The sequence below is a fragment of the Colias croceus genome, chromosome 3 (genome assembly GCF_905220415.1).
Source record: "Colias croceus chromosome 3, ilColCroc2.1".
Taxonomy (NCBI): Eukaryota; Metazoa; Arthropoda; class Insecta; order Lepidoptera; family Pieridae; genus Colias; species Colias croceus.
In genome coordinates this window covers 11,932,669-11,946,075 of record NC_059539.1, presented here as the reverse complement: position 1 = coordinate 11,946,075, position 13,407 = coordinate 11,932,669, and the positions used below count along the sequence as shown (strand labels likewise).

Here is a 13,407-nt window from a genome sequence, read left to right as displayed (position 1 = left end):
CGAGCGACGAGTGAGTGTGCCCCAGTACTGCCCGCCTCGCGCGTCGAGTGCCTGCTGCAGCTGCCCAGCCTGCAGATCGTGTGCAGCTCCAAGCGCGCGAGCGACGAGTGAGTGTGCCCCAGTACTGCCCGCCTCGCGCGTCGAGTGCCTGCTGCAGCTGCCCAGCCTGCAGATCGTGTGCAGCTCCAAGCGAGAGAAATCAAGCTTTCTTTTAATTTATTTAGTAGGTTGGACACAATCAAGCTATCTTGTACCTTCTATTCGTCCAAACTTCGATTTATGTAGTCTCCATTTGTGTAGACATACAAGTACAAAAATAATTCCATCCGCAGAGAAATGGCGGAATCGGCGATCGCAATGGGCGGTCTAAGCGTCACGGGATGCCTAGCAGATTTCTCAGTATACATCTTCCATCCCTACGGCGGCAAGAAGTCGAGCCTTAAAGAAGCTCAGTGGTCGCCGCTCGCAGACACAGAGCGGAAGGACTCGCTCAGCATCAACGTGGAGTTCGTCAAGTTCCACCTGTCCAGGTTCAGAAAATTGGACTTTCAGACCGACCAGGATCAGTCCAAGGCGACCGTTCGGTTCTCAAGTAAGTGTGAAATAATTGGTAATGTAGTTTTGGAGACGCGATAGAAAATGTTGCTGTTGTTTATGTTTCTACACTTTTTGGGTTTTTGGAGCTAATTTTTTCAGAACGATTCGATCGTTAAGTTTAAACTTTTGTACATAATTCATAATTCATTATTTCATCATTAAAGTCATTTCAGCAGAAAAGAAACAGTAGGGTTAAGTATTGGTAAATGAGTTTCAGCACAATTAATTTTTTACACAATGACATTAATTCTACTTTTTCAAATTGTTTCCCAAAAAATTATCACCAAATCTCGCAAATATTCTTTTATTTTAACGCCAATTGATTTTAGACTGTATGGACTTAATAATAAAGCACAAATTCGTTGACAGCGATAGTAGACGTGGGCTCAGCGTCGTTCAAGTACGACATGCGGCGGCTGGGCGAGATCCTCGCGTTCCCGCGCGCCTGGTACCGACGGTCCATCGTGAGGAGGCTGTTCTTGGGAGATGTCAGTCTGGATGTGGATCAGCCGTGAGTGGACATTGAATTTGTTGTTGTATGATAAATGTGTTTGGTGAATTAATTGTTCCGGAAACTTTGTGATAGGAAAATTACTTTTTTGTAAACATATTACAAACATATGGTAGGCCAATTTTTTGACTTGAAATCGAGTTGTTTTTGTACTCTCGGTTCTACTGTCTCGCCTTAATCATGTGTAGATTAAGTACTTGTATTAGAAGAAAAAAATACTTTATTTTTCTAACAGAGTAGGATAAAATCCAATTTGTTTTTTTTTTCTTATTTAAATAACATTATCTCTATTCAATCAAAATTATTTTAATAAATAGTTAAAATCAAGAAAAATTTATAGGACGTCAAGCAACAACACACCAGTGTCGCCAGTTCTACCGCAACGCGAGAAGGCGAAACTTGATCCACAAAAGTCTAAAGGTGAGCCTTCTTCTTCTTCTTCTTTTTCATATATAGGTTTTTGATGTAAATTTCTTTTATTCATAAACTCAAATTCAAACTCAAAACTTCGACTAGAAGCTCTTTGAATCGTCATGACATAGTTCTACCATTTACCACTGATTTGGATTAAAAAATACCCCAAGAGACTTTTATCATATTGTTTCTAGAGATAAAAGAAGAAGACAAAACTCTCTACATTTATCATCTCATTTATCAAATAATACAAAATAAAATTTAATTGTAATTATTCTTTGTCTCTCAGAGAGTAAACAGTGGGGCGCTGCGTGGGAGACCCTCGTGCTGTTTGCGGTGAACTTCACGCGCCTCAATATTCATATGAACATGGGCAACGTCATGGGGAATGTCAGGTAAAATTATTACATCATATTTTTATCGTACCAGTAAAGTAGTTAGCTAATTACGTAGTAACAGTAAATGTAGGATTTTATAAAATTTGGTGACAATTGTTCAAAATAAGGGTGTTGTGATTGCGTTAAAATGAAGCTTGAAGCAGAAATAACTACGATCAACTGACAAGAGTGTGGTCAATGTTTGATAATAGTTCAAATATGTTACTCTTTACTTTGTCCCATTCGGACTTTTATGTTGCTGTTGATATAGTCCTATGTCACGGACGAAACCACATCCATACTAATATTATAAATGCGAAAGTAACTCTGTCTGTCTGTCTCATGTCTGTTACTCAGTCATGACTAAACTTCTGAACCAATTTTCATGAAATTTGGTATGGAGATATTTTGATACCCGAGAAAGGACATAGGCTACTTTTATCCCGGGAAAATGACGCAATCCCGGAAATCCCACGGGAACGGGAACAATGCGGGTTTTACTTTGAATGCGCAGGCGAAGGTGCGGGTGGAAAGAAAGAAAGAAAGAAAGAAAATACATTTAATCCAACACACAAAAATACAAAGCAAAAACAACAAAGTAACTTGCAATGAACAAAAACAATTAAATAAAATTACAATTTATAAAAGAAGTAGGTATGAAAGGAAAGCTAGTTATTTATAAATTTAAAAATATTTTGCTTTCTTGTAACATGTAATCTCTGTTGCATTGTAGTTGGCAGAGCCGCTCGCTCGGCGCGTCCGGTCGGCTCAGCATCGGCAGCACGCGGCGGCGGCACATGGTGGTGCGCGTGGCGCTGGGCGGCTCCGCGCTGGATGCACGGGCTGGCATCGTGGGCGGTGCTATCAGCCTCGCGCAGCTGCATGCACATGGTAAGTGAGATAAATACAGCTTGAATATGAAGCCAAAGTAAAAAATTTCGTTATCCGGCTCGAAGGATCGTTGTGTAGAGGACGTGATCCGGCTCGAAGGATCATTTTATAGGAGACGTGAAACTAGAAAGATCGTTGAATGGTGATTGTTTTAGCCTGGCTGGAAGGATCATTGTATAGTGATTGTTTTAGCAATGAATTCTTATTTTGTTATATAATTATGTTAAGGTTCAATAAGGAAGATCCGGCTCGAAGGATCATGTACTAATCGTTATATTAGTGAAGATCTGACTCGCAGGATCATTATATAGTTCCCGTTTGATAAGTAAGTTCACTTACTTTTTGCTACGATTTTGGTCCTTCGAGCAGGATTTTTATAAATTTGATAATTTAAAAATTATTCTTACTATGTTGTTTTGTGCAGTGCACGTGGAAGAAGAGCCTGGCAGTAGTCCAGCACACGTGTGCGGAGTACGCCTATCAGCGCTAGAGCTGCGGCTCGAGTACATGGGCACGCCGGTGCTGCTCGCGAGGTTGTCGCGCCCGCGGGCTGCGCTGAGGGACCAGTGGCAGGCGCGACGACACCGACCGGCTGCTAGGTGACTATTGTGACTATAAGTGTCTATGGGTGACTATGCGTGACTATAAGTGACTATGTGTGACTATAAGTTATGGTATGGTAAGGTATTTTATGCAAATGGAAGAAACTTGTTCCCACGACACAGGGAATCCTAGTGTGGGAACAAGGGTTCTTATATTGTATGTATCATATTATTTTGGATAATAAAATTATTGATTATTGAAATTATTGATTATTGATTATTGATTATTATTGAAGTGACTATGGGTGACTATTTGTAACTATCAATAGGAGTAATAACTGTTTGTGACTAATTTTGACTATTTGTAACTATGTTTACGAGTATTGACTGCTTGTGAATAATGTTCAGTATTTGCTGTATCTAACTAACGCGAGAATAGAGATGATTACACTGCCTTTATAGTACCATTATGGAATTAAGACTTACTTATTTATCTAGATATAATCAACGAGCCCTTGGCATTGATGGGATGCAATTATACATTTAAATATAGATTCCTCTCAAATCTGCAATACAAAGTTTGAAAGATTTAAACACACATGGGGTCAGACAGCGAGTATCGACATTATTTTATATTATACTATGAATAATCTAATCTATAACGTTATCTCTAGCCGTCCAGCGACAATCCTGACGCACTGCACGCTCAGCTGGCACCAGCTGCAGATCCTGATGAGCCGCAGCACCACACCGGACCTGCTGAAGATGCAGCTCAAGCTCGAGGAGTTCTTCACGCAGCAGTTCAAGTCGAGCAAGCGGGTGTTTAGCTCGCTACATCCGAGCTATGGGACCATGAGACGGGATAGGAAGGAACGTGAGTATTTCGAAGAGAGAAAGAAAATATTTTAATATAATAGTTGAATGTGATTAAAAATAAAAATACGATTATAAATGGTACTTATAACTAATCAGTGGGTACTAAAATTGGTAACTACTTAGTATGTACACTTGATGTGACATGGAAGGTGGAAAAATGGTTTGAAAAATGGGATGAATTTTGCCAGTTTGTCATATCGTGTCGTGAAATATTTAAAATATTGTACGAAATTAAAATTTTGTATTAGAACATAATATTTAGTAGCTGAAACATTCGATAATCAATTAATTGTAAACAGAATTATTTTAGATAATTATTTTCGAGCCAGAACGCGTGGCACTTAGAATCCAATTCGTTGACAAAATCTATGTACATATAGATTTTGGCAACGATTTTTATGTATTCTGAAGGGATCTTATGAATGATCGCTTATATCTTTAATCTAAAAGACTCTTTTACCCATGTTCCAAAAACTCCCACTAACACACCACTAATGTTGCAGCAACAGCAACAGCGGGCGGGAGCCAGCCGCCGCAGCAAGTGTTGCGGCACCACCGCCACTGGCAGAATGTGCTGCACTTTGTGGCCGGCGTGCCGCTCGCTAGCGACACCACTTCTAACCAGCAAGGTGAGTTAGTTTTAAGTGATTTCAATAATTTTAAGAACCAATTTCTGTGGAAAAGAAAATTTTAAAAGATCCATTTAAATACTACTTTGTTTTTCTAACTTAAATAAAAAAAAAAAAATATTAATTACACGTTCATTTATGTTGTTACAAATAATCGCAACAAAACCTATTCATAAAACTTAAATCTCCACGGTATTTTTCTACACACAACTCACATTAGATAGTGCCAAAATAGTAAACTGTATCACTCCATATTAATAATATTTGTCAAATATTTTTCATAATAGCCAAACACAATATCTAATAAGTATCATTGTACAGGGTGTGTGCTCGGAGGAAGCATGGAGCTGCTGGGGTCCAACATCTCGCTGGCGTGTTTCCATGGCAACAGCTTGAAGGCCAAGTCGTGGGCGCTGTTCAGCCTGAAGGACGTCTGCATCAGCTTTGCCACCGAAGCGCAGAATCTCCACAATGAAATTGGTAACGTTTACATGGATATTTATGAACTGGAACTATGAACTATTTATGAATTATTGGTGATTATGTGGATCAATTATTTTAAAAGCATGATATTTTAACTTTTTTACTTTAACATTTGAAAATGTTTTAAAGATGGTGGCATAAATATTAGCTTTTGACAGAATTATGACAAAACCTAATAAGTGCAATGATAAATAGTAACAGAAAAACAATACAATATAATTTGGCACGCGTTTTGTGCCATTGACTAATCTAGTCTATCTAACTCTAGTCTGTGTAAACTTTTTAATGTTTGTGTTCAATAAATAATCACGGTGCAATCTTTATCTCTATTTTTCTATATTCATTAACAGGTGAGGTGGAAGTGCACGCGGTGCAAACGCTGACGGCGAGCCTGGGGGGCGCGGGCGGGGCCCCCGGGGCGGGGCGCGCGGGGCCCGGCGCGGGGCCCCCGGGGGCCGCGGGGCCCTCGGCCGGGGGCCACCAGTCGCTCGCCACCGTGTGCCGCATGTCGCGCACGGTGCTCTTCCCGCCGCAGTTCAAGACGCTCCGCGAGTGGTTCCAGTACGCGTTCGCTGATAGCGAGATTGACGGTCAGTGATGTGAATTATGCCTTTGAGTATAGAGTATTGTTTGATGATTGTGTCAGAATTTGACAACAAAAACGTAAAGCTATTGAAATATATGCTCTATTTACCTTTATCGATGATAAATTCGAGTTATTTGTTTTTATTAATTTTGAGGTGCACTTTTCGAATTTCCACTTTGCCACATCGGTAATTTTTCATACGCAGTGTCAAATTGGAAAAATTGCCTCGTAAATTTTGTCAACATTACCTTGACAATTCAGATTTCTCAGTCATTGTGCGAGGAAATCATCTCATACAAAATTAACTTAATGAATAAATTAATTTTCCCAAGATTTATATTCTAACGATATTCTTCATAAGATCTATAGTTTCGGCGTGTTGATCGCCACAAATAGACATTTAATACGCATTTTCCTGGTATAATCCTTTAAAAATATGCGTTAGTCTAGGTGAAAACTATGTGGTGGTAGGATGGTCGTAGATCTAACGGTACAAATCATCCACAGCGATTGAATTATTCCCGTCGCTCGAGCGAGAGGGGGGCATAGCTAGCGCGGCACCTGCCCCGGGCGGGACGGGCAGTTCCGGGGGCACGTCCAGTACCAGCAGCAAGCCGGGGCACGTGCGTGAGGTGATCTTCGCACTGCCCGCGCTGCAACTGCACTTGCGCACGAGTCATCGACAGCCGCAGGAGGTGCCCACGGAAAACGGTAGGTCCTTTAAATTAATATGCATAATCTTAAAAATAATTCTAAGCATTTTGTGGTCTTTGTATTATTTTCTGATTGTTTTTAATGCATGAGACGATATTTTTTATGTCTAAAATGAAGGCATATTGATTAAAAACTAATGACTATAAAATTGATTCTATAGTTTTAACATATCTTACTTACCAATAAAGTGCATTTGGATGACTTTTAGTCAATTTTCATAATAGAGTTAAACCAACAACTATATAAACCGCAAATATATTATTGTATAGATCCAAAGCCAGTAGTGGAGTGCAGCTTCATCACGGAGTTCGAGGACCACATCTTCGTGTCGGTGGACGCGGAGGCGTTCCTGTTCCTGCACGATCTCATCTCTTCGTATATTAAGGAGAAGGAAAGAGTGGTATGTCATTTTTTTTGTTACTTTAGAAGGTATTCATGCATTACACATTGTCGTTACAAGCACAGTAAGGCAATCTTGGTCGTTACTTTTAAGTTAATGCTCATTTTAACAAAAGTTAGAGTCGATCTTTTTGTTAATCTTTAGGTTTGTATCCTTATTTATCATTTATTTATTTATCAATTTAATTATTTACAGAAAACATAGACCAATTTGGTGCTTATTTTTATGCTTTTATCAATTTTGGAATGTTGGAATAAACCTTGATCGTTATCTTTATTCTAATGCCCGTTTTAAACTGGTGCACTTGAATGTTAAGCTGAGTTTACGGTAGTTTTCACAACAGATCTTTACAATTCTATTTTTACCCATATCATCGTTAAAAGTGCTTTGTTATTAAGTTAAATTTGTTATTAATGACTACATCGATCATATTGTGTTCAAAGTATCATGTATTTGTCCGCAGATGCCAGTAGGTCGGTCGGGAGTGAGTGAGGTGTGCGAAGCTGTTGGCGCGGCGCTCGACTACCGCGACTACCACTGCCTCACCTGGCATCTGGAGCCCACTGTGCGGTGAGATGTTCAATATTATTTGTTTTTTCATATTATTTTGACAAATTATAGGTACCTTCTATGGATTAAGGGTAAATATAGGAATGTGAAGAGGAATTTTATAGTTTTTTTCCAGGAAATGAAGTTTGTCTTAAGAGCTTCTGGTTCACGTTTCAGATTTTGATTCAAACATGTGGAACACAGAACATTATTATAAATTTGCTTTTCACTAAAATTGTCTTATTTTTTTCCTCTTTCATCTTATTTATTTATTTATTTATTTGGAGATCTTACAGAAACAATTAAACCCGTGTAATATATAAATTAATGACATACAATGGTAACATTAACAATTGTTTCCTCTACGTCTCACAGTGAACATAAATAGAAAAAGTAAAAGAAAAAAAAAAAACTCACTTGTACAATAATTGATAGGTATCTGTTGCAAGGGAGCCAAATACTTAAAACTAACACAGATTTCTGAAATATTAAACTAAGGGAAAGCATTAACTAAGCATGTACATTATCCAACGTTAGAAAAATTATACATATAATTGGCTAATTGTACATTTGAAACTATATCGGGAGCATGAAAACATATCTATTTCATTCAGTTTGTCATTGTGTAAGACACACATTCTGTGAAGTGGCGCGCGTTGTCCTGCGTTGGTTCTGGTATGTTGTAAATGGAAAAGACATTTCGAACGAGTTGGTCGCGAAGGCACACGAAAGGACAAGTCGGCTAGTAAGTTCGAAGAATCAATTTCACACACGCAAATGCTTCTTAAAGTGACAGCATCAGTTACTGAACGTCTGTTGGTCAAGGACATCATGTTATATTTTTCTAAGAGTTGGTTGTATGAGCATTTGGGAGAGCATAAGCGATAGTTAAGTGTGCGCAGAAACTTCTTCTGTATCATTTCCAATTTATTTACATAGCAATTATAAAATGGATTCCATATAGGAGATACATAATCGAGGTGTGATCTAACTAATGATTGGTAGAGGCAAATAAATGTGTCCTTTCGTCTGAAATTCTTAGTAATTCGAGTGATGAAACCTAACATACGGTAAGCTTTCTTTAATATGTAGTCAATATGTACGTCCATTGTGAGTTTAGCATCAAGATAGACGCCTAAATCACGAATAGTAGAATCGGTATCAAGAATGTGTTCTCCTAGTTTAAATTTTGATGGAATAATATTTATATTTTTAGTAAAACGGACATGTTTGCATTTATTGTAAGATAGGTATAGCTTATTGTGTTTGCAGTATTCGCTAAACCTATCAAGGTCATCTTGTATAAGACGAATGTCATTTTTATTTGATATGGATGAATATATTTTTAAGTCGTCGGCATATAATAGAAATTTTGAGTGTTTAAAGCAACTGGAGATATCATTAATAAATATAGTGAAGAGCAAAGGGCCGAGAATAGATCCTTGCGGAATACCAGATGTTACAACTACTGGAGAAGATTTAAAACCGTTCATTACTACCACCTGGACACGATTTTGTAAATATGAAGAAAACCAGCGGAAAAGATTGCCTTTTATGCCATTGAAGGACAATTTTTTTAAGAGCAACATGTGATCCACCTTGTCAAATGCTTTTTTAAAATCAGTGTAGATGGTTTCTATTTGACACTTTTTATCCAGACCTTTAAAAATATAGTTGGTGAATTCAAGCAGATTTGACAAAGTGGACCTGCCTTTAACAAAGCCATGTTGTTCTGCAATAATAAAATGTTTAAGGCTAGAGGATATTCGACCGTGAACCAATCTTTCAAATACTTTTGGAATTACTGATAGTATAGATATTGGACGATAATTTGCAATATCATTTTTGGATCCAGATTTAAAAATAGGGGTTATAAAAACTGTCTTCCACCTATTCGGAAAAGTTCCTGTTTTTAAACAATTATTAAATATTATTTGTAATGGCAAAGATATACTTCCACTTACATTTCTTAAAAATATGGGACTAATATTATCAGGTCCTGAGCCTTTATTAGGATCGATATCCTTTAATGCTTTGTATATTTCATTATTAGTTAAGTTTATATGATGCAAATTTAGTATACTTTTATTGTCTAAGAGTTCAATGGTATTGTAAGCTCCAGGGGTAATAGGTTCAAATACAGATTGAAAGTAATTGGAGAACATTTCGCAAATTACGCTGGGATCGCAAGATGAAGAGGTTGCTAATTTCATGATTTTAGGATAACCTGAGTTGGTTTCTTTTAAGTCAGACGTGTATTTCCAGAAATATTTGATGTTCTCCTTAAGTGATGATTCCACGTTAGCTATATATTTGGTGTAACAATTCCTAATAAGTAATTTTATTTAATCTTGCTCTCTTTTAGGAAAAAGTTTTTCTATTTCTACTTCTAATTTTGTCCATTATCCCCGCAGATTGTTATCGTGGGCGGGCAAATCCATCGAGCCGTACGGTGTGGACTACATCCTGCAGAAGCTTGGCTTTAGCCACGCTCGCACCACCATACCGAAGTGGCTCCAACGCGGAGCCCTAGATCCCCTGGACAAACTGCTGGCGCTCCTACTGCTTAGACTGTTAAGACTGCTGCATCAGAAATGAGACCAAAATTGACCAAGTCTATTATATCCTGCTGAATTTATTGAGAGCAGAAAAGACCAATAAGTGATTGACCACATTCTTCTGAGTGAGCAGACCAAGTCCTTTATATCCTGCTAAGTCATGACAATACCGACACCAATATAAAGTGACCAACCATATCATGACAACACGTTAGAAGCAGCAGGGAAAAGAACAATCTGAAGAGACCACACCATATCCTGCCGGTTCTGACAGACCTGAAGGTCCTACAGAACTGCGGGCTGCTGCATCATAAATGAGCCCAAAGACCAAAACTGACGTGACCATGTCCTGCAAAGTTACGGAATTGCAGGTCTATCCTTAATTACAACTAAGAAAAAAGGACTCAAGTATACCTTATCCTGGCAAGTCATGATACACCAGAAGATTTTGCTGAATTACGGATCTACCGTTAATACTTAGAAGTGACTCCCAACATGCGAATATAATTTTTACACCATAATGAAGCTAGTGAAACAGGTGCAAAGAATAAATCACTAGAACTCTCCTACAATTAACGATAACAAGCGAGTACTCACCGAAAAATGATATTTCTTAGACATAATTTATTGCTTAAGCTATGGAATGGCTACAACAAGTCGTCTTATGATGAAAATTAAACCATAATAAAATAACAGAGATCAAAATACAATCTTCTGACTAGAAATGTCAAATTATTACGACGTGACATTTCATCTACTTCGTCAATTTGTAGTTAAATATGGCGAGGCCATTGAAAAAAAAACTGAAACCGAAACTGAAACTTCAAGAATATAAGGAAGAGATAAAAAATATGATTGAGTAATCTTAAATTGTGTACCTATTAATATTGTAGCATCACATTGAGAAAGTTTTATATTATTAATTAGTAAAATGAATAGACAAATTTAAACTTAATGTTTTTCTCAGGTAAGTATCGATGTTTAGGATTTTTGTAATTCCTTAGATATGTGCTTTGTTGTGACCCAACGATGTAGAAAATATAAAAATAATCAAATATAAGATATTTAAAATGACACTATCGGCCATTTGTTTTTGGTCACTCTGTTAGTAAATTTAGACTGAACTTTGATATACGTTTTGGTAGCTTGTAAATTATAAAATTCTTATTTATAGCGGCATTAAATCTATGAAGGTTTAGCGTAGAGGGTGTTTAGGGATAACGCCTTCGATCAACTGTACAATATATCTTAGAAAATGTGAACAAATTGGTGCTATATATCTCACATTTAAACAAACTTCTGAAAATGATATGAATTTCATTAGACATTATATGTATCCCAGTGGAATTATAAAAGTAATATTTCATTTTTTTTCCCTTGGTTCTTTCCAAAAGTCGATTCGAATTTGTCCCGTTGATCGAAGGTCTTAAAACTGTTAAAAGTACAAGGGATGAATGTACTTTTCTTAAACAATACTACTCCGTTTTATAATAATTGTGAAATCTATCGAAAATGTATTCAATTATTGAAATAATTGATAATGAGATGAAGTATACGCATTGCTAGTCACATTTTGTTTTTGCGTTGTAGATTGATGTATTTCATTTCTAAATAAAATTAGATCACACGACTCACCCTCCAAGAAATTTTTAAAGTACTAGAAAAGCATGTAGGTCTCAAAAGCATTCTTATTTTTATAGCAATGATTATTTATTATAAATCGGTTTTTGGGGATTGGGGGTTTTCATTTATTGGGTTTGAAAAATTAAGGGGTTAAAATAAATTATTTTTTTCAATAATTCGCGGTTGATGTATTGATACAGAGATTTTACATTATAATTCATTCCAATTTATGTTTAATATAGGATATTTATTGTATTGTTAATGTTTTCATGTTGTGCTAAAATATGTGAAATAGGATTTCATTGTCAATTTTTATAATTTTAAATACAATTTGGATAAATTGTTTAAATTGATTGTCTATATGATTAAATAACCCAAAAATTGTAATTCAAATAGGTAAGGTTTTATAGAAGTTTCATTTTGATACAATGTGTATAATTTACTAAGGACATTAGCAATACCTAGCGCTTTAAGTTGGCAGTTGTATTATTTTGTATAGAATATTCTGTTTGTAATAATTATGCCTCTTACGTACTGAATATATTTTATTACGGAACATTATTTGTACATAATGAATGTGATATCAATAAATAATTGAATAAACCTTTTTTGTTTTATTTTTTGGTACCTATTGTTATTGTAACTACCCCGAATTAAAACACACCTTACATAGTAACATAGTAAAAGTACAGATGAAATTTGTTGGAAAATTAAATTAAATTCGGATCAGGTGTCTCATACATTATATTTCGTTAAATAATATCTTGCCATAATATTATATACCTATCACGGAATAATTAAAATAGGTTAGCGTTATATTTTTTTTTGTATTGTGACCATTCAAAAATGCTTCTAAAATAAGTCAAGTTGACAAAAAAAAAAACAATTTTTTTTAGTTTTGAGATTCAGTTTATTATATCAAACCCCGAAGCTCGCTCACGTTGTCTAGCTGAGGCGTCTTATGCGCGTGAGATGCTTATGCTGCTGCTGACCTCAGTCAAAAGGTGAAATTCCAATGTATTTCGAGGATTGCCCGATGGCTTTTGCCAAACCTGTTGAAGAAAGATGAACCAGTCCTTCCGCGTATTGATTGTGTTTCGGGATTTGACTATAACATATACTTCGAAATAGAATGTAAGGACGCCTTGCCCCTAGACTTAGAGATATTACAAAAACGCTAAAGAATAGAATCCGCTTCGATACTAAATGAATAAAAATAAATTAAGATTAGCAAAACATCATGAAGCCTAGGTCATTTAACGATATTTTGAAGTCAATAACTGAATTTTGTATCCATTTATGTGAAAAGAATTGCAATATAAGAATTTCCATTTGTAATGTTTCAGTTTGCGTATTGGTAGAAAATATTTTTTTATTATCTTTACTGCACACTTCTACCCGTTATATTTTTATTTGATGATTGAACTTTATAAATTGGGACATAAATCCATCCACATAATATACCAATTGATTTCGAGTGAGAATCGAACCCACCTATGTGCATTAACCAATGCGTCATTGAGTCATAAATCAATGAATACCTGCCTCTTAGACTTAAAAACTTTAATAAACTTTTGTTGTTAACTTGGATAAAATAGACCAAAATTAGGAATGGTTAGGTTAGGTTAGATTTTTAGTACAATGAAACACAATAGTC

General features: G+C 36.3%; 2 protein-coding genes across 7 annotated transcripts in view; both read left to right on the top strand.

Annotated features, from left to right (window-relative positions):
* LOC123706366 (transmembrane protein KIAA1109) overlaps positions 1 to 10,919 on the top strand; it is a 66,969-nt gene extending 56,050 nt beyond the window's left edge. Inside the window, exons 44-57 of the mRNA XM_045655614.1 lie at positions 333 to 592; positions 967 to 1,108; positions 1,449 to 1,528; positions 1,812 to 1,917; positions 2,633 to 2,790; positions 3,215 to 3,389; positions 4,007 to 4,206; positions 4,712 to 4,837; positions 5,159 to 5,317; positions 5,671 to 5,910; positions 6,414 to 6,617; positions 6,890 to 7,020; positions 7,484 to 7,590; positions 9,984 to 10,919. Coding sequence (XP_045511570.1) covers positions 333 to 592; positions 967 to 1,108; positions 1,449 to 1,528; positions 1,812 to 1,917; positions 2,633 to 2,790; positions 3,215 to 3,389; positions 4,007 to 4,206; positions 4,712 to 4,837; positions 5,159 to 5,317; positions 5,671 to 5,910; positions 6,414 to 6,617; positions 6,890 to 7,020; positions 7,484 to 7,590; positions 9,984 to 10,167 — 2,272 coding nt within the window. The 3' untranslated portion in view covers positions 10,168 to 10,919. The remainder of the gene's footprint in view (positions 1 to 332; positions 593 to 966; positions 1,109 to 1,448; positions 1,529 to 1,811; positions 1,918 to 2,632; positions 2,791 to 3,214; positions 3,390 to 4,006; positions 4,207 to 4,711; positions 4,838 to 5,158; positions 5,318 to 5,670; positions 5,911 to 6,413; positions 6,618 to 6,889; positions 7,021 to 7,483; positions 7,591 to 9,983) is intronic.
* Positions 1 to 13,407, top strand: part of LOC123706345 (long-chain-fatty-acid--CoA ligase 4) — a 562,712-nt gene that overhangs the window by 134,663 nt on the left and 414,642 nt on the right. The gene's annotated exons all lie outside the window — the stretch shown is intronic.